We start from the raw sequence: 26,953 nt of genomic DNA, 5'->3' as shown, positions 1-26,953 counted from the left end.
GCTTGTCCAGGGGGAATCCCCACTTACCTGACTGGCTTGTTCTCTGGGCCCACATCTTTAAAGCCCAGCTCCTCCAGTTTGCAACGTCTGTAAAGTTCATAGTGTCGAGTGTGCGTTTGTTCTCGCAGATCTTCCATATTTGTACAAATCAGCATTTCCCGGAGCTTTACAAAGTCACAATGGTTTTCATTTTCCACTACCCAGAAAAAAAAGAGCAACATTAGTTTTTAATTTCTGACACAGAACTGGTATTTGCTGAATGCATGAATAAATGAAAACACATTTAAAATAACAAACAGCCAAATGATCAGTCTGATTGACAGTTAAGATTATTTTATACAGGTAACCAAGGAAGAAACTCTTGCGTTATACATACCACATCATAAACAAAGTTAACTAACAGACCAGGAAGTTTGTCTTAAATTTAGTAGCCAATGGATAAAGAGGAAATAGCAAAGAAATACTTTATATTACCACATGCTCTAGTTATTTCACTAACATTTTGTTAGCAGTTTACAAACCATCCTCTGGATATTTCACATAGTGCTTAAAAAGAGTATGTAATAGCATTTCACTAAAACTTCAATGCTGTAAATTTTGCAAACTCAAAAGTACTGCCTGTGCATGCCACAATTATCAAATTCTTTTGATACAAGACTACATTAATGATCCTGTGTTAGGCGCTGTTCAGAATTAATGAGTAAACTTACACGGCCCTTCTTCTATTTTATGGTGACCAAAGGGAAAAAAAAACAAATCTGTTACCGTCGAGTCGACTGCCACTCATAGTGACCCTACAGGACAGAGCAGAACTGCCCCATAAGGTTTCCAAGGAGCCGCTGGGGGATTCAAACTCCTGACCTTATGGTCATCAGCTGTAGCTCACTGTAGTTCTTAACCACTGTGCCACCAGGGGCCCTGTGATGGTTAAGATTGTGTGTCAACTTGGCTGGGCCATGATTCTCCGTGTTTTAATGTAATCACTCCCATGATTGAATATACTGGGAGTAGCCAATCAGATGAAAGGGAGTCTCCTTGGGGGTGTGGCCCGCATCTGTATATAAGCAGACGTTCTGGCTTTTTGCTCTCTCTGGATCCTACAGCTGCTTCCTGTCGTCTCATCTCCGTTCTTGGGACTTGAGCTGTCAGCTTATCTGCCAAACCTGGGATTCGTCAATCTGCACAGCCTGTGAGTGGGAGCCCTGCTCTCCGACCTGCTGATCTTGGGCTTGCCAGCTTCTGCAGCTGTGTGACTTGGGAGAGGCCTCTACCCTGATCCACGGACTTGCGACATTCTAGCCTCTACAATCACGTGAGCTGTTTCCTTGATATAATCTCTCTCTCTATATATATATATATTTATACACTTTACTGGTTTTGCTTCTCTGGAGAACCCAGCCTAAGACAGGCTCTTATGGTGACCAGGAGTCTATAAATAGAATATGCGTTTCTGTGGCCAGTAGTTTTAAGTACAATTATTACTTTTTTATTTTTTACACATTAAATATGTGAAGTTTTCTCAATATTTTTCATTATTTACAAAATTTGTTGATTTTTAAAAAGGAGCATTTGGAAACCAGTGCTGGCAGGGGTAATCCATTCCCCATTAGTCAGCGTCACAAGTAAATAAACCAGTACTAAATAAGTACTAACTACTTACTCATTATAATGCTAGATAAATAATCTAAATGTCAAGTGGATTTAGTTTTTTAGTTGACTGATTTATTTTGGGAATAGGTGGCAATACTTTGTTCTGCTGATCAGTGAAAATACATAAATTTACAAGATGGCTTACCATGCCCTAAATTAAGTAGTTTGTGTATCATGTTTAAACGCTACTTTGTTGTTATTGTTACGTGCCATAGAGTCGATTTTGACTCACAGCAACCCTACAGGAAAGAGTAGAAATGTCCCATAGGGTTTCCAAGGCTGTATGTAATCTTTATGGGAGCAGCTCACCAGGCCTTTTCTCCCATGGGGTGGCTAGGTGGGTTTGAACCACCAACCTCTCAGTTAGCATATGAGCACTTAACCACTGTGCCACCAGGGTACCTTTTAAACACTGTTATTTACACCCATATTTTGTTCAAAGTGCCCCACCAGTGCTTGCCACCTGCTGAGTGTCCTGGCACACCCGGAGAGATGGTATGTATATGACACAATGTAGCAAATGAGGCAGCTCTGTCTGGCCTTTACAGAAGGTTCTGGCCGAAACAGTACACAGCAAACTCCTGTGACAACTAGTCACAATCCAAAATAAGCGTCACCTTAAGGAATGCATTAAATGCAATTTTGAGACTATTAGGTGACATGTATTTCTAATAATCATTCCAAACAGTTCACATTTATCTTATTTACCTTGTACAACACCCCAAGGATACTGACGAGCTTTGACCATCTTATTTCCGACCTTTACCTCATCCATACTTCCTACAACAGCAAATGGTAAATGTGCCTGGAAAGGAACCATAACATCAATCACATCTTCTCATACCAATGTGATAATCAACTAAGAAAGTTTTATGAACACAACACAGAATAATACAATAACTAATGAATTTTTTAAAATCAAGTGATTTGCTATGCCTTAGGTTTTAAAACTGGGCAGTGAGTATGGGCTAATTTTTCTACAAGAGTGATGTTCAGACCCTATAAAAAATTAAAAATTATTTATTGAGCATCACCTAATGCAAGGCATCATGCTATTTGGAATACAAAACAAGGAAAGAACTCTAGCACACATATCACTTCCCTTAATATTACCATTGCCCTAAAAGACAAAGACAATGTTGAGGAAATTATATACACATGCACGTAAACACAGGCACGCTCACTCATACAGTAGGTATAGTTAAAATGTATGTCTGTATTTAGTGTGCATACAGCTATCTGATACTAATACAAAGTAATATATAAGCCCCAAAATAATGGTAAAGATAGCAAATGCTATAAAAATTTAGAGGAGTGAGAGATGACTGTGAGCAGGAAGAATGTACTTGAAGAAGAAAGTACAACTCAAGCAATCATCTAAAATACATCTATTGGTACCATCCCATCCAGGGCAAAGGAGAATGAAGAAAACCAAGGACACAAGGAAAATATTAGTCCAAAGGACTAACGGACACGAACCACAGCATCCACCAGCCTGAGCCCAGAAGAACTAGATGGTGTCCCACTACCACAACCGACTGCTCTGACAGGGATCACAGTAGAAGGTCCCGGACACAGCAGGAGAAAATGTAGAACAAAATTCAAATTCACCAAAAAAGACCAGACTTGCCGGTCTGACAGAGACTGGAGGAGCCCCTGAGACTATGGCCCCAGGACACCGTGCTAACACAGAACCGAAGCCACTCTCGAAGTCCACCTTTCAGCCAAAGGTGAGACATGCCTATAAAACAAACAATAACACACGTGAGGAATGTGCTTCTTTGTTCAATCAAGTACTTGAGACCAAATGGGCAAAAACAGCCCAAAAGCAAAGACAAGAAGGTAGGAAGGGACAAGAAAACTGGACAAATGGACACTGGGTACTCAGAGTAGAAAGGGAAAGGGGAAGGATGCTGACACAATGTGGGGATTGCAACCAATGTCACAAAACAGTTTGTGTATAAATTTTTGAATGAGAAACTAATTTGTGCTGTAAACTTTCACTAAAACACAATAAAATTAAAAAAAAAAAGTACAACCCAAGCTGGATCAGAAAGGATTAGATTTAGATGGATCAAGAACAGTAGGAGGGACAAACTTAGGTAAGGAGAAGATTCTGAACAACGATATACAAACAGGGACATGCAAAAGACAGACTCAGGGGCAGTGGGTAGATCACTTGTCTGAAGTTGAGGATTAATACAGGCGAAAAGCCTAATGTACAAAGCTTTAAGTACTATGTTTAATATTTAATAATTAACAGTATTTACTCTCTTAATTGCTTCTTTCTGAGAAATTCTTCCAGGCGAGCACAAGAAATAACATTAGATCTAAAGACAATTTAACACATAGGAATCACGATCACTTTGTTTACATTAGTCAGCTTTTTATATGCTTAGTTTAGGTACCTTAATATAAATGGAGTATGAAAAAATCATAAAAGGAAAAATAAGAAAAAATGGAATTAACATTTTTTGAATGGCACTGTCAGGCACTTAACAAAGGCTGCATCACTTAATCCTCACAACATTTGAGATAGGAATTGTTAACCCCGTTTCATAGATAAATTCATAGTCTCAAAGAGGTTAATAACTCCCATAATAGATGGTCAAGTCTGTCTGACTCTAAAACTCCTGATTCTTCAAAATATAATCAGATATTTAAGAAATTTATTAGCCTGAGGAAAGTAAAACAAAGAACTTAGTCATCTGCAATTATATTAATAAACTAAAAAAACAAACAAACCCAAATTCCTTGCCATCGAGTCGATTCTGACTCATAGAGACCCTATAGGACAGAGCAAAACTGCCCCATAGTGTTTCCAAGGAGCAGCTGGTAGATTTGAACTGCTGACCTTTTGGCTAGCAGCCGAGCTCTTAACCACTGCACCACCAGGACTCCCATAAATTAAAAGTTATGTGAATATTTAATATTTAATAGGCATGTGTAACACTATAAGAGAATGAGCTTAAATTCCAGATTAGAAAAATCCCCTTGACTTAAAGATTTTAAGATTCTAAAGCATTCCAAATGAGGCTGTAAAGACAGGACAGAAAGCCTCTTTCTGAGGCAATTAAGTATGGTCCCACAAAAGGTGTATCCCATTCTCAGAAATGTACCACTTTATTTAGGTCAAAGAAGGGAGGAAGGAAATATGCTTAAGAATATACTTTTTCCAACTCAAGAAAATTAAATATTTTTCTACATTAGACTTTTTGAAAATTCACCTTGTTTGAGGTCTTTCTGGAAGATACAAGTGAAAATACATTAGTAGCAAGGTTACTTACAAATAGTCTTTTTATTTTCACATGTAAAACAGAATTAATTGTCAACAGGAGCTTACATTCATTGAAGAATTGATTTTAGCAATAGTTTCATCATCTGTTGGGAACTGGTATATCTGGACGCCATTGCTAACCAATTCACTCATGAGCTTGATCTTAAACTTCTGTAATTCACTTTTAGAAATTGCATCTGCTTTGGCAATCACTGGTATAATGTTCACCTGTTAAGAATAAAGAAACACAAAATCTCATCACTGAAGATTTCTTTTTAATCCTGGTAACTTTCACATTTAAAGCCACTGGTCTCTAACAATCTCCTCAACCTAGATCAGGAGGTCAGCAAAGGTTTGTTTCACTGTCTATTTTATTAAGTTTTACTGGAATACAGTCATGTCCATTCATTTACGTATTATCTACGGCTGCTTTCATGCTACAAACGGCAGAGTTGAGTGCTATAACAGAGACCACATGCCCTGCAAAGCCTAAAGTATTTACTACCTGGCCCTTTACAGGAAAGCCTGCCAACCCCTGACCTAGATAATCGCTGGCTGTCATTCTTATAACATGTCCTATATACAATCATTCCTATAAATGCTGGCTTTATGGTGATTGCTTTTAAAAAGCAGACTTTGTGTAAGATTAGTCTTCCATCTGATTTATGCTTAGAAATCTCACCTTTTCTTCTCTCTCCCTCAAAGCCTCTTACAATTCCATCGCATATAAAATAACTAAAATTATGCAGTAAACTAAAATAGTCTTCTTAATTCACTAAGAATTTTTACTTCTTAATAATCTAAGTAGAAATCCGTGGGTGGTGCCAACAGTTAACAAACTTGGCTGCCAACTAAAAGGTTGGAGGTTGGAGTCCACCCAGAAGCACGTCAGAAGAAAGGCCTGATGATCTAATCCTGAAAAATCAGCCATTGAAAACTCTACAGACACAGTTCTACTCTGACACACATGAGGTCGCCGTGAGTCAAAATCAACACAACAGCAACTGGTTTAATAATCTGAGTACAAAATAATCAGGGTGACTGACCTCTCAGCAAAACTAAGAAATAGATTAAATTTGTCCTTCTGTCTCTCATTTCAGCAGGTCCCTTCCCTCACCCCAGTGAATGCATCTCTGTGTCCCATTGTCAGTCTCTCACCTAGATGTCATAGGAAGGAAAGCATTCATGATGCAAAGGAGTAACTTTCTCAGCATTATTTAAAGTCTTATCACTGGCCAGGGAGGAAGAGGTCTGAGGCCATGAAGACCAACTAACGTGTAAGTCTAGTCCTAAAAAGATTAACGTCTCTACAAGAGACTGATGTCTCCACAACTTTGGGGGTTGGTTGGTTGTTTTCTTTTTCTATCTCCTTGTTTGTTTTTAGAGATATATTTCAGGCTAACCAGTGACATGCGTCAAGGGAGCGAGATCACAACGTAATTTTTAGAATAAAAGTGAAAAGTAAAAATTATAATTCCTATTCCATTTTTTCTCTTCTCCAATGTTCCTCTGATTGACTGTGTACATTTGAATTTATTAGTTTCCCATATGCTTCAAAGAAGGTAAAGATTTTTCCAACTATTCATGAAATTAATGGTGGAAAATTTCCCAACAATTGTGGGTAAACAATTTTCATGTTGAATTAGTCAAAGTACATAAAAAATTTGATGCTAAGTTCACGTTTTCAATATCATACTTAGCTATTCAATAAATTATGCCAAGTTAATAACTTATAATTGCCTCTACAATAAATACAAGTAGAATATTAAACATAAATGTTCCTGTATGTGTCAGGGAGAGGGAAAGTAACACGTTTCCCAGTGAAGGAAATTCATCACTGTTTCCATAAGACAAGGTAACTTTCCGTGTCAATAACTTCTCAAGTGTTCTGCTTTTAGGAACAAAAGATAACGATCCCCAAGGAGGCCAGGGAAACTAGGCGAAGTCAGCACAGTCATCTCCCATTTGATATAATTAAAGAAAACCAAACCAGGTGCCAGGAAGTAGATTCTGACTCATGGAGACCCCACACGTGTGGAGTAGAACTTCACTCTATAGGGTTTTCAAGGCTGTGACCTTTCAGACGCAGATCGCTAGGACTTTCTTCTGAGGTGCTTCTGGGTGAGTTCAAACTGCCAACCTTTCAGTTAGTAGTGTAAATTAGGACCTTCCTGTATCTGCCAGGTGGCTGTGGGGTAACAGGTGTTTCCACAAGAAAACCTGTGTATACCTATATACATCTAATCGAGTAATCAAGAAATATCTTCATTTTACTTAGAAATCTCAATATCATTAAAAAGGTAATGAAGCTTACATATAACATTTCTTTCTAGTTTGTAAAACTGAAAGCTGAAGACAAGAATTCTTTGATGAAGGAGTCCCATCAATTGAATAAAGCAGAAGAGGGTGGTGACAATCTTTAAATAAGTGCACAATACTCACGATCTTTTACTGTTACCATGAAACATTTCAGTTTGAATGAAGTGAGAAAATACTGTAATACTATTCCAAGTCTTGCGGTAGTGTATAATCTCCATCTCAGGCTAGTTGCTAGTAGAGTTGGTAGCGTATGTGGTTTACTGCTGGTCCAAAGATGAGCACTGAACAAGTGCTCAATCTCTCTTCTATTAATTCCCGAAAATCTACTTTTATCAATGTAAATTACTCCTAGCTAGCTCTGCTCAAAGACTGACTACTCCTAGGCTGGCTACAAAGGCCAATAACTAAAATATCAATATGTAAATATTTAGAATAAGACTGTGCCTATTAATTAAAAAACAATTTTAAAATAACAAAATAAGTTACACTTACTAGGTGCTTCCTGTGCCAAGTATTGTACTAAGTGCTTTGTAATTTATCTCAGTTAATCTTCACAAAAGTCTTAAAACTTTACTCATTGTCCCCATTTTACAGATGAAGAAAGTGCAGTTTAGGTAATCTGCCCAGGTCACAACAGCCAGTGAGTGGTAGGGCCAGAATTTGAACCCAGGCAGTCTGACACACAGCCATGCTTTTAACCCTCTTTTCTGCTTATTTTATTCTATTCTAGAGAATTGAGCCGGGAGGCCTCAACTAACTCTGAAACATTCTTACACAAAATAAGAGAGGCAAAATGCTTCTTTCTACTGGGTAGTTTACATTTATCATAAAAAATAAAGAATATCTTTAAATCGCCAATTCAGGAGAAGACTAGAGAATATATATTTACACACTGTACTAACCAAACTTTTGCTCTATGTCGTGTACAGGTAGTTCCTGACTTACGAAGTAGCCGAGTTACAAGGAACTGCACTTTAAGACCGTCTGTTGGTTTGTTTTGGTACATCTTACAGTTACTAATACATACTACATACAGTGTTGCAGCATGTAATGTTCTGATGTTATCATTCTCAGATGCTCACTCACAGATGTTCAAACACAAATATAGATTGGATTTATAAAGATACTGATAACAAAAGGCAATAATAATGAAAACTAAAAAAAAAAAAGATGTATCTGACTTACATCAGAACCAACTTAGAATAGAGTCATCGGGACAGAACCTCGTCGTAAGTCAGCGACTACCTGTAGTTATATTCTGGCTACTGAAAAGAGGGGCTGTGCATGTTTACACTTTTCGCATATCACATGTATAACGTGATAAAGGCTTTAAACACATTATCTCATTTAATCCTCACAAGACAGTGATAATAGCTATCTTTGACTGGACAGGTCTATTTGTCAGGCACTGTACTAAACCCTGGAGCCCTGGTGGCACAGTGGTTAAGTGATATGGCTGCTAACCAAAAAGCTCGGCAGTTTGAATCCACCAGTTGCTCCCTGGAAACCCTATGGGGCGGTTTTACTCTATGCTATAGGGTCACTATGGGTTGGAATCGACTTGACAAAAACAGGTTTTGGTACTAAACCCTTTACATGGATCAACTTAATTAATCCTCACATCTACCCTTTAGGTAGGTCTCTCCCGAGTTTTTATTTTAGAGGTAAGGAGACTGAGGCTCAGAGGGCTAAAGCAACCTGCCCGAGATCACATAGCTAATAAGTGACAGTGCCGATATTTAAAACCAGCCTCTACTGATGGCAAATTCTATCATCTTTATACGTACCATATCGTGTTATTTCTGTCTGGCTAAGACTACTTTCATTTTCATGTTCCTTTAATAAATATGAATTTTCATATAGCTAAACTATGGAAACAACTGGCTAGATGGTTAGAACATCAATCAGATGAACAGACTATCACATAAGCTCCAGCATGATTTTGCTAAAGCCAGGGGACTGTGAAGCTAGTCAAAAGTCAATCTACCTATGTGCCAAGGCTTCCCTAGAACGCCTTCATGCTTTCCATATCTATTTCTACAGATAGTAGCAGCAGCCGGAATGCTCTTGCATTCTGAATCCTACCTTATGTAATTAATTAGTAGCCAGGAGGTTAAAGGAAAATTTAAGAGATTTTTTTTTTTTAGTATGAGTAGTTTTTAACTATCTTTAGAAAAATAAACAAATAAAAACTTCTGAAATCAGTTAATTTGTAGACACTTTTTATAGCTCTTTGAATTTATATATAGTTTCTTGGCTTAAAAATTCAAAAGTAGATTTTCTTGGTATGGTCTAAATTAAAATATTTTATTATAATATGAAACATTAGATACACTTTCTCAATGAAGTTTTTCTTACTTATTAGTGCCATAAAGTGAAATTAGTGCCAATTAAATTCTATTCAAAAAAGTAGATGAATACTCATGTTCTGGCATATAATTTAATCACTAAAAAAGGAACTAAGATTTTATTTTAATGTTCCTTCTTTACATCTGATCTTCCAAACTGAATTTCTCTGGAAAATAAGCTGAGATTGAAACCTCAAATGTTTTAAAATGCACAGAAAAAAACAGTCTCCAGATTATGAAAGAGTTCCGTTCCTAAACTTGTCTAAGTCAAATTTGTACTTAAATTGGAACACTTAGGTACAGTTCGTATCTAACGTCAGTTAGTCAAACGTTTGTCTTGGTGTATAGTATATAGTTTACCTCTCTATGAATAAAAAACATTAAAGAAACACTTCCAGATACACTAAAATATCTTTACCATAATAATACAGTAATAATAATGTTTTCATGCACATCACAAACTAGCACCCGTTTGTTATTACGAACTATTGTATGTACCCCAAATTTTTAATATAATAGGCTTTACAGGGGTTGGTTCGTAATTACAAGGATGTTGGCAATCAGGGGACTGCCTGAATATACACATACCGTAAATGTGTGTTAATAGTTCCAAATAAAACTAAAGCATGATGAGTTGATTTCTTTCCCAAACCCACCTTACTGTCAAGGTGCTTCATGGTTAAGAGATCAAGTGTCTTCAGAGAGTGGCCAGTAGGTGAAATGAAGTAAAGGCACACGTGGATGCGAGAATCATGGTAGCTAAAGAGACACCGTTTAATCTTCAGTTCTTCTTGGAGATAGGCCTCAAACTGAGCATCTATGTAGTCAACTATTGGTTGATAGCTGAAAAAGTAATTCAAATATTTAATACAACATACTCATGCTACCTTAAGATATCTGTGCAACTTTATAAGGTTTGAAGTCTACATTTTCACTAATAAATAGCTAATATCTATGCTCAACATATAACCTTAGTGATAAAACATTTTTTAACGTACAGAAACTGCACATACGAAGATATTACTTCAAAATGATCAGAACTATCTGTGCTTTAAATTGTTTTATAGAAATGGTATTGGATTGACACTGACTCATTCCTACATTCATCTACACACTACATCCTGGGTCTCTTTCTGACAAAGTTTCCCACTTGCCAGACTGCTGAATGAGGTAAGAAGTCTAATTTGTAACCAAATTAGTATACGGCATATTTTTCAACTAATTGAAAAAAGGCATGGGTATCAATAATTTAAAAAGATATTTAAGTCAAATTCCATGACTTCTTGCGTCTTAAATCAGATTCATAAGACATGAAAGGATTTAATACGATAAAGAGGAAAGGCATACATCAACTGAAAGGATCTAACTAGTAATGCTGCCTTGATTTTATTTTTAATTATAAGCAAAGGAAAGGTGCATCACATCCTGTGCTGCGTGTCATTTCTCCTCCCTGGAATACTTTCTTCCCTCTGGCTATCTAACTCAATTCATCCTTCAAGATGCAAATCAAATCACAGTGTATATGCAGAGCACCATGCTAATATTGTTTCTAAACATTTCACTTCATTTTGATATGCTAAATTACTACCTATGCAACTTGCCTTTCTACTCATAACTATTCTTATTACTTAACTCTAGGTTACCAAGTGAAAATAATAGCAAACAGTTCTGATGTCAAATTCCATAAATACCTTCGTAATTATCCTTAAGCTCCAAAATGGAGCAGCACTTTGTGCTTACGAGGCACTCAATAAATGTGTGCAGAATTGAATTCTTATATAAAGTTGTCTGACCCTTCTAGTCCTTGGGTAGCATCACCTCTTTTAAACTCATAGAATACCTTGTCTCGCTACCCAGATGATACGCAATTTGAGGACAGAGACAGTATCTTAAACTTCTTTTTCCCAAAACAGCATAATACCTTGAACATTATAAGAACTCAACTGATTATCAGAGTGGTATTACGAATACCAGTAAACGATTCTTGGGAAACAGGTCTAAACGTGAGACAATATGATTGCCTCCTTAAAATGATAAAACAAAGTTAATGTGTAAGAACATATGTGACATAAAAAGACCAAAGAAGCATCTTATTAATGACTTAAATAGGTTAGCAATATGATTCTCTTTTCCCAGAAAGTAAAGCAACATCCTAATAAGACATTCTAAATGCTACTAGTCACTCAGACTCTACCAAGATATTAAATATAAATAATTTAAAAATAAAAAGCCATAAATGTTCCTCTGTCTGAATGCTTTGTCTCATGCTTTTCAAAAATAAAAGCCATTAACACTTCCTGCCAAATAAATAATATACCATAGGAATTCCTCCATACAAATTTGCCAAGTTTTCCATTTCTAGTAAATAAGAGACTTTCCTTTCCAGTAAAAATAAAGACACTGGCTTAAAATATAAAAATTGCCTCCTTAAAATCATCAAAGACCCCAGAAGGTGTTAAGGAATTAACCAGGCCAAAATTGGAGAAGTGGAAACCCAGAAATGTAAGCAGAGGACTAGGGCAGGGGTCAACAAACTATGGACCACAGGCCAAATCCAAGACACTGTCTGTTTTTATAAATATAAACAATGTTTAACTGCTACACAGCCACTTCATTCATTTATGTATTGTATACAGCTATTTTCGTGCCACAGTGGCAAAGATGAGTACAGGCAGTCCCTGGATTACAAATGAGTTCCGTTCCTAAGTATGTCTTTAAGCTAAATTTGTACGTAAGTTGGAACAGTTAGGTACAGCTGGTATCTAACATCAGTTATTCAAATGTTTGTCTTAGTATACAGTATATAGTGCACCTTTCTATGCATTAAAAAAAATTAAACACTTCCAGATACACTAAAACACCTTTAACCATACAGTAATAATAATAATGTTTTGATGCATATCACAAAGTAGCACTCATTCGTTATTACAAACCATTGTATGTACTTGAATTTTTAATACTATAGGCTTTACGGGGGTTGGTTTGTAAGTACAGGTTGTACATAAATTGGATGATCATAACTCAGGGACTGCCTGTAGCTGGAACAGAGATCATTATGTCCCACAAAGCTTAAGTTATTTACTATCTGCCTCTTAACAGAAATAGTTTGCCAGCCCTTACATTAAACCATTAAGGCGGCTTTCATCCTGACAGCATCTGGCAATGTAGTTCTGAGGCTCTGCTTTTGAAGGACACACAAGGTAAGGATGAAGAAATCTAAGCCAATGCCCACACAACATGGGAAATCTAATGAGACCCTCCTATATTGAGCTGATATCCTGAAAGCCTATACCTCCAGGGTAAGAGTAAACCAGAAGTAAACCTACAACTCCTCCCTAACCCCTAAGGACCTGCAGGGAAGGTTTTCTTGACACTGACTGGAGAGAATAAAAGGGGGTGGGGGATCATTCTTGACAACTTGTGGCCACAGAGCCAGCCCTTGCACGTATCTGTAGCCCAGGTTCATATACTGCCTTTTTGATTCTGGGAACCTCAATTCATGGAACAGGTTTAGGGACCTCCAGGCTATTAATGTCCAGAAGGGCCTAGCATAAGCAAATATGTCCAAAGGAAGACCTTCATATTAGACCTCAAAATATCTTCAAAAATAATTTTTCAAAGACTATGAGAACTATAATAAAAAATAACTAAGCACACAAGAAAAAAATGCACTATGAATGAGAACCAAGAGAAAAAACAAACATCAGTGAGACAGCTGCAAAAATTTTATGTACTTAATTATAAGATGTAATTATAAAACAGTAAGTTTACCATACATAAAAAAATAAAAGGCAAACTTTAATGTATGTTCAGGGAATAGGGAAATAATAAAAAGTGATACTGCAGATTGGAGTATGAAGTACCACAGAATATAAAGATTTGAAAGATATAGTAAGTGAATTGAAAAACTCAATGGATATATTTAACAGTAGATTAGATAATACTGAAAGGAGATTAGTATACGAGAAGATAGACTAAAAATAATTACCCAGAATGCAACAGAGGAAAAAAAACTGAAACATATGGAAGAGATTAAAAGCAACATGGAAAATATAATGAGATGATCTATATTTAATCAGTTTCAGAAGGAAAAGAGACAGAAAAACAGGCAGAGGCAATATTTAAAGGGACAATGTCTGAGATTTTTTAAAAGAACTAATGAAGGATACTGTATTCAGATTCAAGAAGCCAAGCAAATCACAAGCAGGATAAACTAAAAGTAAATAAAAATCCAGGTATATCACCAGAAAACAACAAAAAGAAAGATCTCAACAGAACTGAAGAAGAAAAGAAAAAGACTGACAGCTGACCTCAACAGCAACAATGGAAGCCAGGAGACTGCAGAATGGTATCTCCAATGGGAAGAAAAAAAACCTGCCAACCCAAAATTGTATGCCAAACTAAAATTTCAAGTATGAGAGCAAAATAAAGAAATTTTGGATTAACAGAGAGTGACAACAAATATTACCCACATAATATAATGATTACAGCTTGTATGGGTAACAAAGACAAAATATGCGATAACAGTAAGTTAGGAGGGGTGGTTAATGGAGTTCAACTGTTCTAAGCTCCATTTTATTGACAATTTATAATTGGGGAGAAATACAATTAATCTTAAAATCTGATTAAGTTAAATACATTATGTTACAATTTCTAGGGTAACAACTAAAAGAATAGAAAACAAGCAAGAAAGGAAAAAGAAACATGAAGCTAGCAGGACAAACAGAAAACACAATATAAGACAGTAGATTTAAAATTAAACCCAAATATATCAGTAACTACATGAACTGTGAACAGACTAAATGTTGAGTTAAAAGACAAGCATTATCAGACTGGATTTTAAAAAAGAAAATAATACGTTCTTAATAAGAAATATATCTAAAGCATAAGGTACAGAAAGGCTGAAAGTAAAGGGATAGAAAAAAATATTCATACATACAAAAGCTGATGTACCTATACTAATGTCAGACAACAAAGCCACAAATACAAGAAACTTTATAAGAAAAAAATTATATAGATCACTAAATAATAATAAAATGTTAATTCTTCAGGATGAAATAAAAATGAATTTCAGAAATTAATTGAAATTGAATGAAAATGAAAATACTATATATCAAACCTGTAGGATGTAACTAAAGCTGTGCTTAGAGGAAAATTTATACTCTAAAATGCATAAGGCTAAAAATCAATAAAAAATTAGAGCTAATTAATCCCAAAGAAAATAAAAGAAAGGAAATTATATATACGAAAACAGAAATTAAGGAAATAGAAAAAAACAAAAAACATAAAATCAGGATGATAGGTAAAGCGAAACTTTGGTATCTGAAAAGACCAATAAATTGACAACCCTTTGTCAAGGCTGATCAAAGAGAAAAAAAACAAGCACAAAATAACCAATATGAGAAAAGGCAGATGTTAAAATAAAAAATAATAATTAACAGATGAGGTACACAATAAAGATATTAAAATACTATGAATATGGTTATTACAGATTGAATTTTAGCCCCTAAAAATGTGTATCAACTTGGCTAGGTCATCATTCCCAATATTGTGTGGCTGTCCACCATTTTGTGATCTGATGCGGATTTTCCTCTGTGTTGTAAATCCTACCTCTATCATGTTAATGAGGCAGGATTAGAGGCAGTTATGTTAATGAGGCAGGACTCAATTTACAGGATTAGGTTGTATATTGAGTCAATCTCTTTTGAGATATAAAAGAGAGAAGCAAGCAGAGAGGACAGGGACCTCATGCCACCAAGAATGAAGAACGGGTGTGTGTGTGTGTGCGTGTGCATGTGCGTGTGCGTGCATCCTTTGGACCGGGGTCCCTGTGCTGAGAAGCTCCTAGACCAAGAGAAGATTGGTGATAAGGACCTTCCCCCAGAGCCAACAGAGAGAAAAAGCCTTCCCCTGGAGCTGGCACCCTGAATTTGGACTTCTACCCTACTAGACTGTGAGAGAATAAATTTTTCTTTGTTAAAGCCATCCACTTGTGGTATTTCTATTATAGCAGCACTAGATAACTAAGACAATCCGGTTAAGCCAATAAATTTGAAAATGTGGATGAAATGGACAGATTCCTAGAAAATTATAACTTATCAAAATTGTCTAAAAAAACAAAACAAAAAAAAAACCTTTCTGAACCATCCTAAAACCATTAAAGAAAATTAATTAATAATCCAAAATCTACTCAGAAGGAAAACTCCAGGCCCAAATGGTTTTATTGGTGAGTTCCACCAAACATTCCAGGGAAAAGTATCTGTAATAGGTGTAATCTTATGCAAATTTTTCTAGAGACTAGAAAGACAGTCCTATAGTGTCATCATGAGTCAGAATGGACTCAATGGCAATGGGTGTTTTTTGGTTTTTGTTTTCTAAGAAAGACAGTAAAAGATACCCAAACTCATCCAAAGGGATGGCTAAAGTGGGTTTTCAATTTCTGTGTATTATTTGATATTTTCACAGAGACATATAATAAAACATATGTATTATTTTGGTAACTGATAGAAAACAAACAAATGGGAAAATTTGTTATAATTTATTCAGGGACAAAATTACATAGAAAGTTATACCTACTGTGAGTCCTAATCTGCAATATAAAGAAATTTATTCAGCAGGTCAAGCATATTCACCCTATGTTTAAGTTCATTCAAAATTACTTTCATTTATATATACTGATTAGTTATAAGTTGGTATCTATCTTGTAAGTATTAATCACTTTTAAATCAATGTGTCACAGGCTTTGCCTCTGCCATTCATCATCAACTTCTTTCATATGGTCTACACAAATCATTTCTTCATATTTAAAGTAGAACAAATGGATTGAAAAGGCTATACTCTAACATAAGTCACACAGAGTCATTTTTGCAAAATACTTTCCTTCTAAAGAATACTTTAAGAATCTAGAAAAATTTTACTTATGATAAAAGTATATACATTTTGATAAGGAAAAAACTAAGTTACTGCTTTGCCCCTATCTATTTCCACCTCTCATAGCTGATACCTGAGAATCTATAATCAGTCTTTATAATACCATAGGAGAAATAATAACATAAGATAAAATATAAATAAAAATTTCATTATCAAACCTCTTCTGCAATGCTTAATTGCTTAATAATAACGTAACTGGCTATTTTGGTTAGAACTTCATGCACACACACAAAAAAAGCGCACGCACCATGTATTTGGTCACTGCATATGTTACCCTTGTGTGTTTTTTTTTTCTTTACTCAGCAAGATAAGGTCCTGCCTGAAAATCAGTATAAATCACTTAGTATAGACTGACATGGCATACTGGGAAAGAATTAAAACTATTTTTGCGGAAGTACATGTTTTAATAATGTGATTCAAATTATTCTAAAGAAATTAGACAACTGGATAGAAAAAAATGTCAATTTTCTAATAAGAACTGAACATTACTTAATTATCAAAAAAATAATAATAATAAAGTCTGGGAATAAAAGTATGCATTACCATAGTAGAAAATCAAATCACAGCCCATGGAGCAAGAAAGGAAATTTCTTGATATAACAAAAACTTGTTTTAATAAAAAAAGAAAACACAAACCTCTCTTCTTTGTTTATTTGGTCCCCAAATCCTACTGTATTCACGATGGTCAACTTCAAACGAACGTTACTTTCCTGGAGCTCATATGTCTGAGCCTTAAGTCTAACATGTGGGTAAAAATGTGGGGCTTCATGGTCTTCAAAATTAGTATTAAACAATGTGTCAATCAGCGTTGATTTTCCAATTCCAGTTTCCCCTGAAATAAACAAAGAGATATCTTCACAGGCGCATTTTATGGCTAAGAAGAAATGTAACTCTAAACTTCCATCATCATTTCAAGGATCACAAATATTCCAAAGGCTGGATTATCTGTGAAAGAATAGATGCTAAGGCTGGTCCACTGAATCACGAGCAGAGCATAGAAATGAGTATGTATGCTAAGTTACTCAGAACTCTGGAGAAAGCCCTGAATTGTTTGTAAAAAGAAAAAAAAGTTTAAAGCAGTATAGCCAAGAAAGCCAAAACTGATAGAATTTAATTAACTGAAAAAAACTTGGGGTCATGATCTCAAACTGATAACATCAGCATCATACTGCTTATGGCAAGTGGGAAGTGAGCACAAGAAATAGGAAGGAACAATACAGAGGAAGAGTGTGGCACTTACCAACACAGAGAATATTAAAACAGAAGCCTTGCTGAATGGATCTATTGACCAGCTGATCAGGCAAACTCTCAAAACCAACATGGCCAGACATAGTTAAGGGACGAATATTTTCTTTTTTCTGCTGAAGGAAAACAAAAACAACAGCAACAACAACAAAAAAAAGATTAAAGTAGGCTATAGGCACATTTGAAAGGATGAATATAATTTACCAAAAAAACTAAAGATTTCATAACAATCATTACTGTCACCCAAGACCCAAGTAAAGTGAATAAGTAATAAAAGAATTCTGTGTCCAGACACTCCAAATGTGTATTTCTTATTTCTAACAGTGCAGTACGATTTATAACATCAAAACATTTGATTTCCAAAAGTAAAAAATATCCAAGTAAGCTATGGCATACTCATTCATAAAATGGAGCATGTAAAATCATAACAGATGTTTATTATGATAAATTTTTAATAACTTGGAAAATTTTTACATTAAATGTCAAGTGAAAAAAAATACACTACAAAATTACACATACAGTTCCAACTGCCAGGAACAGTAAAGTTAACTTATGTCAAACTAACCTTCCTAACTAACTAACAATTATAAGCACCCCTTTCAAGTCACCAAAGGCAGGTAGGCTCTGGAGGGAACAAGACTTGTGAAAGAAGGGAGCCACACTGGGTGGGATGCACATTTATCTAGCTTTTTCCCTAAGGGAACTTCTGCGTCAGTGCAGCACAAGAAAAATGATGTTCAAGAAGAAAGTGGTAGTCTTACCGGGTTGAGAAGTCAGTTAGAGACTGGGGCAGACAGATCAGCTAGAAATTTGAGAGAGAAAATTCCAGAAAGGAGGGAATCTACAGTCTGCAAACACACTTCCCTCAAATATTTGACTGACTGCTGAACTGCACACGTAGAGAGGGAATACAGAGAGCCCAGCAGGAGGGAAATGGGAAGTGGAAGGAGCCAACCAGAGCTTTCAACAGTGCATCCTGGGGAGACAGAGTTTGAATTTTAAGTTTTGTAAGTAAAAGGGGATTGGTAAACACCATAGGCTTTCCACTGAAAACCTGTATGAGCCACATTTTAGGAGAAAGGACCACATACCAGGAATTAGGAATGTTCTCTAGCATTGAAGGCACAGCTGAAATAGACCTACACAACAAAGCCTAAAACCAAAGCATAACATGAACAACAGGACAATTTAACTGCCTGCTAGAATAAAATTCAACACTATTCCAAAAAAGAAAACAATCCAGAATCTCTCCAATGTACCATCCACAATACCTACTGTACAATCAAAAATTACTAGATAGGAAGAAGCAAAAACTGTGATTCACCACCAAAAAAAAAGTCAACACAAAGAAATCCACAAATGAACCAGATGTTGAATTAGTTGATAAGGACTTTAAAATAATTATGACAAATATGCTAAAGAATCTATAGGATAAAGATGGATATAATAGATGAGATGACAGGGAATTATAAGAGATACATAAAGCTCTTTTCAACAAGCAACAATGGAATTCTAGAGTGGAATAAAAAAAATTGGATTAAATTAACAGCAGATCAGATAACGGAAGAAAGACGTGTCCGATAGTTATTATCTAAGTGAAAGCGTAGGGAGAAAGAAAGAAAACGACGGCAGAGCTTCAATGACCTGTAGGGCAATATCAAATGGTGTAACATCCCTGCAACTGGAATCCCAGAAGGAAAAAAGAGTAGGACAGAAAATATATCTAAGTAATAATGACTGAAAATGTTCCAATTTTCCAAGTATCATCATCTCTTCTATTCACTTTAGCTACTGTGTAATTAAGAACAAGTTTCAAAGTATGAGAGAGATTCAGATGGAAGAAGTTTTCTTTGCTGGGCTTTGAAGACGGAGGGCGCCACATGGCAAGGACCTGAGAAGGGCCTCTAGGAGTTGACAGCAACCCCCAGTCAACCCCCAGTAAGACACTTAATTCTGCCAACAACCTGAAAGAGTTTGAAACAGCCTCCAGATAAGAACCCAGCCTGGCTGATAACTTGAGTGTGAAGACTGAGCAGAGAAAGCCAATTACACTGTGCCTGGCTTTCCGGCCTACAGAAAGAAAAATGGTGGTTGTTTTAAGCAGCTAAATTTGTGGTAAAGCATTAAGCAGCAATAGAAAACTAGTACACTGTGTTCTCTTTCGTGCCCTTTGAGTCCCTTTTAGTCATGTAAGCATGCTATTTTTACGATTAATGAAAAAGAGATAGTGAAGAAACCAGGGCTTTGAACCAGTTCCTTTCCCCTGCTGAGAATTTGCATTTCTAACAATTTCCCAGGCAACGCTAATGCTGCTGGTTAGGGACCAATTCTGAGAATTACTAGTACAGCAGTGGTTCTCGAAATGTATTATACATAAGAATCACCTGGGGATCAAGTTAAAATGTAGATTCTGATGTAGCATATCTGGGGTAGAAATGCAAGTTCTCAGCAGGGGTTCGAACTGGGATGAACCAGTTCGAAGCCCTGGGAGAAACAGTGTGTTTTCATGTCATGAAAATGTTCAAGAAAGGTTGAGAAAAATATTTAAGAGTTTTTGTAGAAAGCACTGCTTATTAGATAAAAGTTGAACTAAATGGCCTCTAGGATCCCTTCTGGTTCTACAACTGTAAGATGTTAATGTCATGGGAACAAAGAAAGCATTTTTAAAAAGAAGGTGTGGTCACCATGACTTAATGCAGAAGAAAGGCCAGAGAAAATGAGGAATGAGCAACAGCTTAGTCTTTCAGTAAAGATTTCTGTGACTTTGCCAGTAGTTTCAGCAAAGCAATGAGTTAGGAAGCAGATTAAGAGTAATTCAAAAAGTCTGGATGGTGATAAAATAAAGATGCAATAGACTGTTCACTTAAAGGAATTACCAAAGAGAGAAAGAAACAAAAAAGATGATAGTTTGGTGGTAAAATTAAGGCTTACCAAAACTGCAGGGAACCCTGCATGTACGGAGGTAGAGGAAAAAACAAGAAGAGGCTATAACTACTGGAGCACAGAACTAAGGGACATTATTTAATCTTATTGAATTCCCTATGCTTGTATCTGAATTTTCTTTTTAAAAAATCTACAATTCATCTCTTTCAAAGTTAAATTTGCTCCTTCATTTTAAATATAAATTTTAATGTGAATTACCAAAAACCTTCCCTCACATACAGAAACTTTTTAGAAGGGACCTTATGAACATAAAAATCTCCCACTCACTAACACCTAACAGCTGCTTCCTTAAACTCTGTCAGTAAGAGTTTTCTGTAATCCACAAACTTCTACAAATATGTCCATCAACAGCACTGGTCATCTTCCTACCATATGTTGTTGAGGTACTTGGGAGTTTTCATTTATTTTTCTTGAATGTCAAGTAGGACAGACATGTGGACACTCCACAATTAATTAATCCACCACTGATTTGTTATAAATTGAGTCAATATAAAAGTTGATTCATATTCAAGATAAGCACAAACATAAACCTCTATCACAGAAGTTTCTGTCAGTTCTCTGAGTAGTTATTCTGAAATCACAGAAGCATTCAGAGAACAATATGCAGTCTTCTATCTGAATATATACTTACCTTCTGTTCATCATCAGACACTTGAGAGGACATACAAGATTTCGTTGTCATGTGAGTTTGAAAAAGCTGAAAAAGAAAGAAAGAAAAACTTAAAATAAAGCATACCTGGTTTTATTGCACTTCACTTTATTGCACTTTGCAGATACTGCATTTTTTACAAATTGAAGGTTTGTCGCAACCCTGCGTCAAGAAAGTCTATCAGCGCCATTTTTCCAACAGCATGTGCTCACTTCATGTCTCTGTGTCACATTTTGGTAATTCTCGCAATATTTCAAACTTTTTCATTATTATTATATCTGTTATGGTGATCTGTGATCAGTGATCTTTGATGTTAATACTGTAATTGTTTTGGGCTACCACTATCCACGCCCATATAAGACAATTAACTTAATCGATAAATGTGTGTGTTCTGACTGCTCCACCGACGGCCCTTACCCTCTCTCCCTCTCCCTGGCACTCTCTATCCCCTGAGACGCCAATTAATTGAAATTAGGCCAATTAATAACCCTACAATGGCCTCTAAGTGTTCAAGTGAGAGGAAGAATTGCACGTCTCTCACTTTAAATCAAAAGCTAGAAATGATTAAGCTTAGTGAGGAAGGCATGTCGAAAGCTGAGATAGACCGAAAGCTCGGTCTCTTGAGCCAGTTAGCCAAGTTGTGAATGCTGAGAAAAAGCTGTTGAAGAAATTAAAAGTGCTACTCTAGCGAACACAGAAATGATAAGAAAGCGAAACAGTCTTATTGCCAATATGAAGAAAGTTATAGTGGGTCTGGATAGAAGATCAAACCAGCCACAACAGCTCCTTAAGCCAAAACCTAATCCACAGCAAGGCCCTAACTCTCTTCAATTCTATGAAGGCTGAGAGAGGTGAGGAAGCTGCAGAAGAAAGGCTTGAAACTAGCAGAGGCTGGTTCATGAGGTTTAAGGAAACAGGCCATCTCTGTATCATAAAAGTGCAAGGTGAAGCAGCAAGTGCTGATGTAGAAGCTGCAGCAAGTTATCCAGAAGATCTAACTAAGATAATTGATGAAGGCGGCTACACTAAACAACAGATTTTCAATGTAGATGAAACAGCCTCACACTGGAAGAAGATGTCATCTAGGCTTTTCATAGCTAGAGAGGAGAAGTCAATGCCTGGCTTCAAAGGACAGGCTGACTCTTGTTAGGGGCTAATGTAGCTGGTGACTTTAACCCTTTGATGACCCCATTATTTTCACCTTTGAATTTTTTGTTTGTACCATGTGTTTTCACTAATGGAAGGCATGTTGATTAAGGGACCAATTCAGAATTTTTGTTATGAGTTACAGGTTTTGATACCCATTATCTGGGATTACATACATCCCAGTGGATGCCAGGATGTAGTAAATCCTACTGATATAAGTCAATGAATGCAGGGTAAGAATAACTTACAGGAGTTCAAGTCTCTTAAAAAGTACCACTGCAATGTGTTAGTCCTTATTGGAAAGGCATTATTTACTGTTCAGAGGGCAAAAAAGAAGGGAGCCAGTAACACCTGGAAACAACGAATGGCATAAAGGAGAAAATGGCCACTATGACTGAATGAAGACTGGCAATAGCTTATTCTAGCAGTAAATACATTCTCACCAGAACACAGTAACTAGGAAATACAGTGAGGAGGTTTATCTCACAGAAATAAAAGTAAACCTGTCAAAAGTTTATAAAATTCACATATCCAAGAGACATCACCTAAGACAATGCTCAATCTACACAAAAATGAGACTCCCAACAAGGATTTTTGAGTTTCATGCATTTCAAAAGGCTCCAGCCTTGACATTAAATGCATTAAAATTGTGTTACCTCCTTCCCAAAGAACTCTAGAGGCATAAAAAGTGTTGGGAAGTATGTCTCACGAATCCTCAGAGGGTTAAGTTGAAGCCAATGCTCATTTACCATTCTGCAAATCCTAGGGCCCTTAAGAATTATGCTAAATCTACTCTGCCTGTGCTCTATAAATGGAACAACAAAACCTGGATGACAGCATATTTGTTTACAACATGGTCTACTGAATATTTTAACATCACTGTTGAGACCTACTGCTCAGAAAAAAAAGATTCCTCTCAAAATATTACTGCTCATTGACAATGCACCTGGTCACCCAAGAGCTCTGACGGAGATGTACAAGGAGATTAATGTTGTTTTCATGCCTGCTAACACAACACCCATTCTGTAGCCCATAGATCAAGGAGTAATTTTGACTTTCTAGTCTTATTATTTAAGAAATACACTTCGTAAGGCTATAGCTGCCATAGTAATGATTCCTCTGATGGATCTGGGCAAAGTAAATTGAAAACCTTCTGGAAAGGATTCACTACTTTAGATGCCATTAAGAACATTCACGATTCATGGGAGGTCAAAACAGCAACATTAGCAGGAGTTTGGAAGAAGTTGATCCCAACCCTCATGGATGACTTTGAGGGGTTCAAGACTTCAGTGGAGGAAGTAACTGCAGATGTGGTGGAAATAGCAAGAGAAGTAGAAATTAAAAGTGGAGCCTGAAGATGTGACTGAATTGCTGCAATCTCAGAATAAAACTTCAAAGGATGAGGAGTTGCTTCTTATGGATGAGCAAAGAAAGTTGGTTTCTTGAGATAGAATCTACTCCTGGTGAAGATGCTGTGAACACTGTTGAAATGACAACAAAGGATTCAGAATGTTACATAAACTTAGTTGATAAAGCAGCAGCAGGGTTTGAGAAAACTGAATTTCAATTTTGAACGAAACTCTACTGTGGGGAAAATGCTATGAAACAGCGTTGCATGTTACAGAGAAATCTTTCGTGAGAAGAAGGGGCAAGCGATGCAGCAAACTTCATTGGTGTCTTATTCTAAGAAATTGACACAGCCACCGCAACCTTCAGCAACCACCACCCTGATCAGTCAGCAGCCATCAACATTGAGGCAAGACCCTCCACCAGCAAAAAGATTACCATTCGCTGAAGGCAATAAATATTGCAATAAAATATTTTTTTTAATTAAGGTATGTATTTTTTTTTTTTTTTGAGAGAGAATGCTATTGCACACTTAATAGCCTACAGTATAAACCTAATTTTTATATGAACTGGAAAACAAAAAAATTTGTGTGACTTTGTTTATTGCAATATTCTCTTTATTGCGGTGGTCTGGAACCAAACCTGCAATATCTTCAAGGTATGCCTGCACAAGCGTTACCTGAAAAAGCCTAAATCTAAATAATATATTTACATTAATAAAAGATTCTAATACTGTCATTATCATCAAATTTTGACTTATAGTCCACACTACTGACTCATGTCTAAAATTGTGGTTTCCTTGCTGGATAGGTATCTTCATAAATAACTAATATGGACTATTCAACATATACAGTGAAACCCGTGAGAGTCAGAACTTGATGAGACCGCCTTGTTGTTCCAGGTCTTGCAAGTTTTCCGCCTCTGACAGACTGCAGTCACCACTTTCCTATCGCTCTCTATTAGTGGAAAATATTTGAGTTTTCCTTCTCTGACAGGTTTCTGCCTTACAGAGGTTCCAGATTTTGCAGTTTTTACTGTACTACAGTAAAAAACCAAAAACCAAACCCGTTACCGTCGAATAGATTCTGACTCATAGTGACCCTATAGGACAGAGCAGAACTGCCCGATAGGGTTTCCAAGGAGCTGCTGGTGGATTCAAACTGCCAACCTTTTGGTTAGCAGTTGAGCTATACTGTAGAGTATACATATATATATGGATGCACCAGGTTGGTAACCAAAAGGTCAGCGGTTTGTAACCCACCAGCAGCTCCATGGGAGAAAAGTGCTAGCAATCTGCTACCATGAAGATTATAGCCTTGGAAAGCCTATGGGGCAGTTCTACTCTGTCCTACAGGGTTGCTATGAGTCGGAATCAACTCAACAGCACAAAACAACAACAGTAATAGTTAAGCACTTCCCTAGTTTTTTAATTACAATCAATGAACTATGTGGCGATGAATAGTTTTGTCCATACATATGATGACAGGAGAATCTTACTGCTGCAGTGCAGGGTGTGATGTTCCTGGCATTCCCCCTCCCCACGCGCTGGAACTATGAAACAATCCCACACAGATAACCTGTTATATGTCATGACTGGATTTTACAGAATGCAACAACATTCTTCCTCAGGTACATTATGGGTAAAATAAGCTTTTGCTGGCTGGCCTTGTGACTTAACCACTACGTGTAACATCATTTCCAAATACTGAGAAGTTACCAACACATTTTCTAACATGATGCTTGTTAGTTGAAAGATACTCAACTGAATAAGAGAATAGAACAATCCATGTTTAAGTCACCATTTATCCTTCCCACAGACCTGGCCTAGCAGTGTTATTTCCTGATATAACATTCTACACCCAGTCCTCACTTATGGACACAGTTAGGTTCCAAACACCAGGTCGTTACGCAAAAATCGGTATTATGCGAAAATAAAGGAAAATCACATCAGATCACAAAATAGAAAATGACTACATCATTACATTACGACCAAATTACATCACTGCATAACTGCCAAACCCCTGAGAATCAGGGCCCAGCCAAGCCGACACACAGCCTTAACTATCACAGCCACTGATACTCTCGCCTCGCACCTCGGCGTTCGTTACTGCCAGACGTACGTCGTCAATGAGCAAAACAGTCAGATAGTAGATTTTTTACTATTGTCATTAATGTAAAATGTCAGATAACAGGATAGTTAATAAGTGAGAAGTAGGTGTATTTACTCACATCAGAGTATCTGAGTACTGTAAGTGATATATATGCCACACAAATAATTAACTGAAGGTTGTATTATCTGGGGAGTCCCTGGGTAGTACAAACATTTAGCATACTCAGCTGCTAACTAAAAGGTTGAAGGTTCACGTCTACCCAGCCACGCCTAGGAAGAAAGGCCTGTAATCTACTTCCAAAAAACCAGCCATTGAAAATCCGATGCAGCACAGTTCTACTCTGACGCGCGTGAAGCTGCCATGAGTTGCAGTCAACTCGACAGCAACTGGTTTTTATTTTATTCGGACTGATCAACTACAGAACTTTAATGAAAATTAAACTTTTTAAAAATTACTTGTAAGAAAATAGTTTTGGGTTCTTACTATAATGGACAGAATTTGATTAAATTTTCTGAAATGCTCCTTAATAAGCAGTTTGGTTGATAAGTAAAACTTGCTTAGAAAAAATATAAGATAGATTTTGTGCTCATTTGTCATTGAAGTTTCACTAATAAAGTGTAGGCTAAGTTTCTGACAATTATGTAAGCTCATATCAAACATGGCTTTTGTTTACTCACTTCCTATGTTTCTGAATACCTGCCAAAAAGCCTATTTAAATCTCTGTGGATAAATGTTTTGATCAGGAAGCCTGAATGAGTCATATAAAAGTAATATAAATAGATGTTTTTAGTATCTTCCACTGGTAGTACCTGACTGGTCAAATTTCCAAAACAAGTTTTAGAACGAAAACAATTTTCAATAAATCAACAGGACAGTATTTAAGGTAAAATAACACACAGATAAGAGTTGATCAAGTCCCTCTAGCAGCCAAAAGAGCCCGGTGTAGGGTTAAGAAACCCTACATTTAAAAAGAGAAAAAATCTACAAG

At 36.4% G+C, this 26,953-nt stretch overlaps 1 protein-coding gene across 1 annotated transcript in view; it reads right to left on the bottom strand.

Annotated features, from left to right (window-relative positions):
* SEPTIN10 (septin 10) overlaps positions 1-26,953 on the bottom strand; it is a 55,788-nt gene that overhangs the window by 9,557 nt on the left and 19,278 nt on the right. The window contains exons 2-8 of the mRNA XM_023733636.1: positions 21,344-21,409; positions 17,765-17,885; positions 17,161-17,356; positions 10,251-10,437; positions 4,994-5,155; positions 2,359-2,455; positions 28-196 (exon numbers count right to left, since the gene is read on the bottom strand). Of these exons, the coding sequence (XP_023589404.1) occupies positions 28-196; positions 2,359-2,455; positions 4,994-5,155; positions 10,251-10,437; positions 17,161-17,356; positions 17,765-17,885; positions 21,344-21,409 (998 nt within the window). The remainder of the gene's footprint in view (positions 1-27; positions 197-2,358; positions 2,456-4,993; positions 5,156-10,250; positions 10,438-17,160; positions 17,357-17,764; positions 17,886-21,343; positions 21,410-26,953) is intronic.

Source organism: Trichechus manatus, unplaced genomic scaffold (genome assembly GCF_000243295.1).
Source record: "Trichechus manatus latirostris isolate Lorelei unplaced genomic scaffold, TriManLat1.0 scaffold00004, whole genome shotgun sequence".
Taxonomy (NCBI): Eukaryota; Metazoa; Chordata; class Mammalia; order Sirenia; family Trichechidae; genus Trichechus; species Trichechus manatus.
This window is presented reverse-complemented; position numbering and strand designations above follow the sequence as displayed.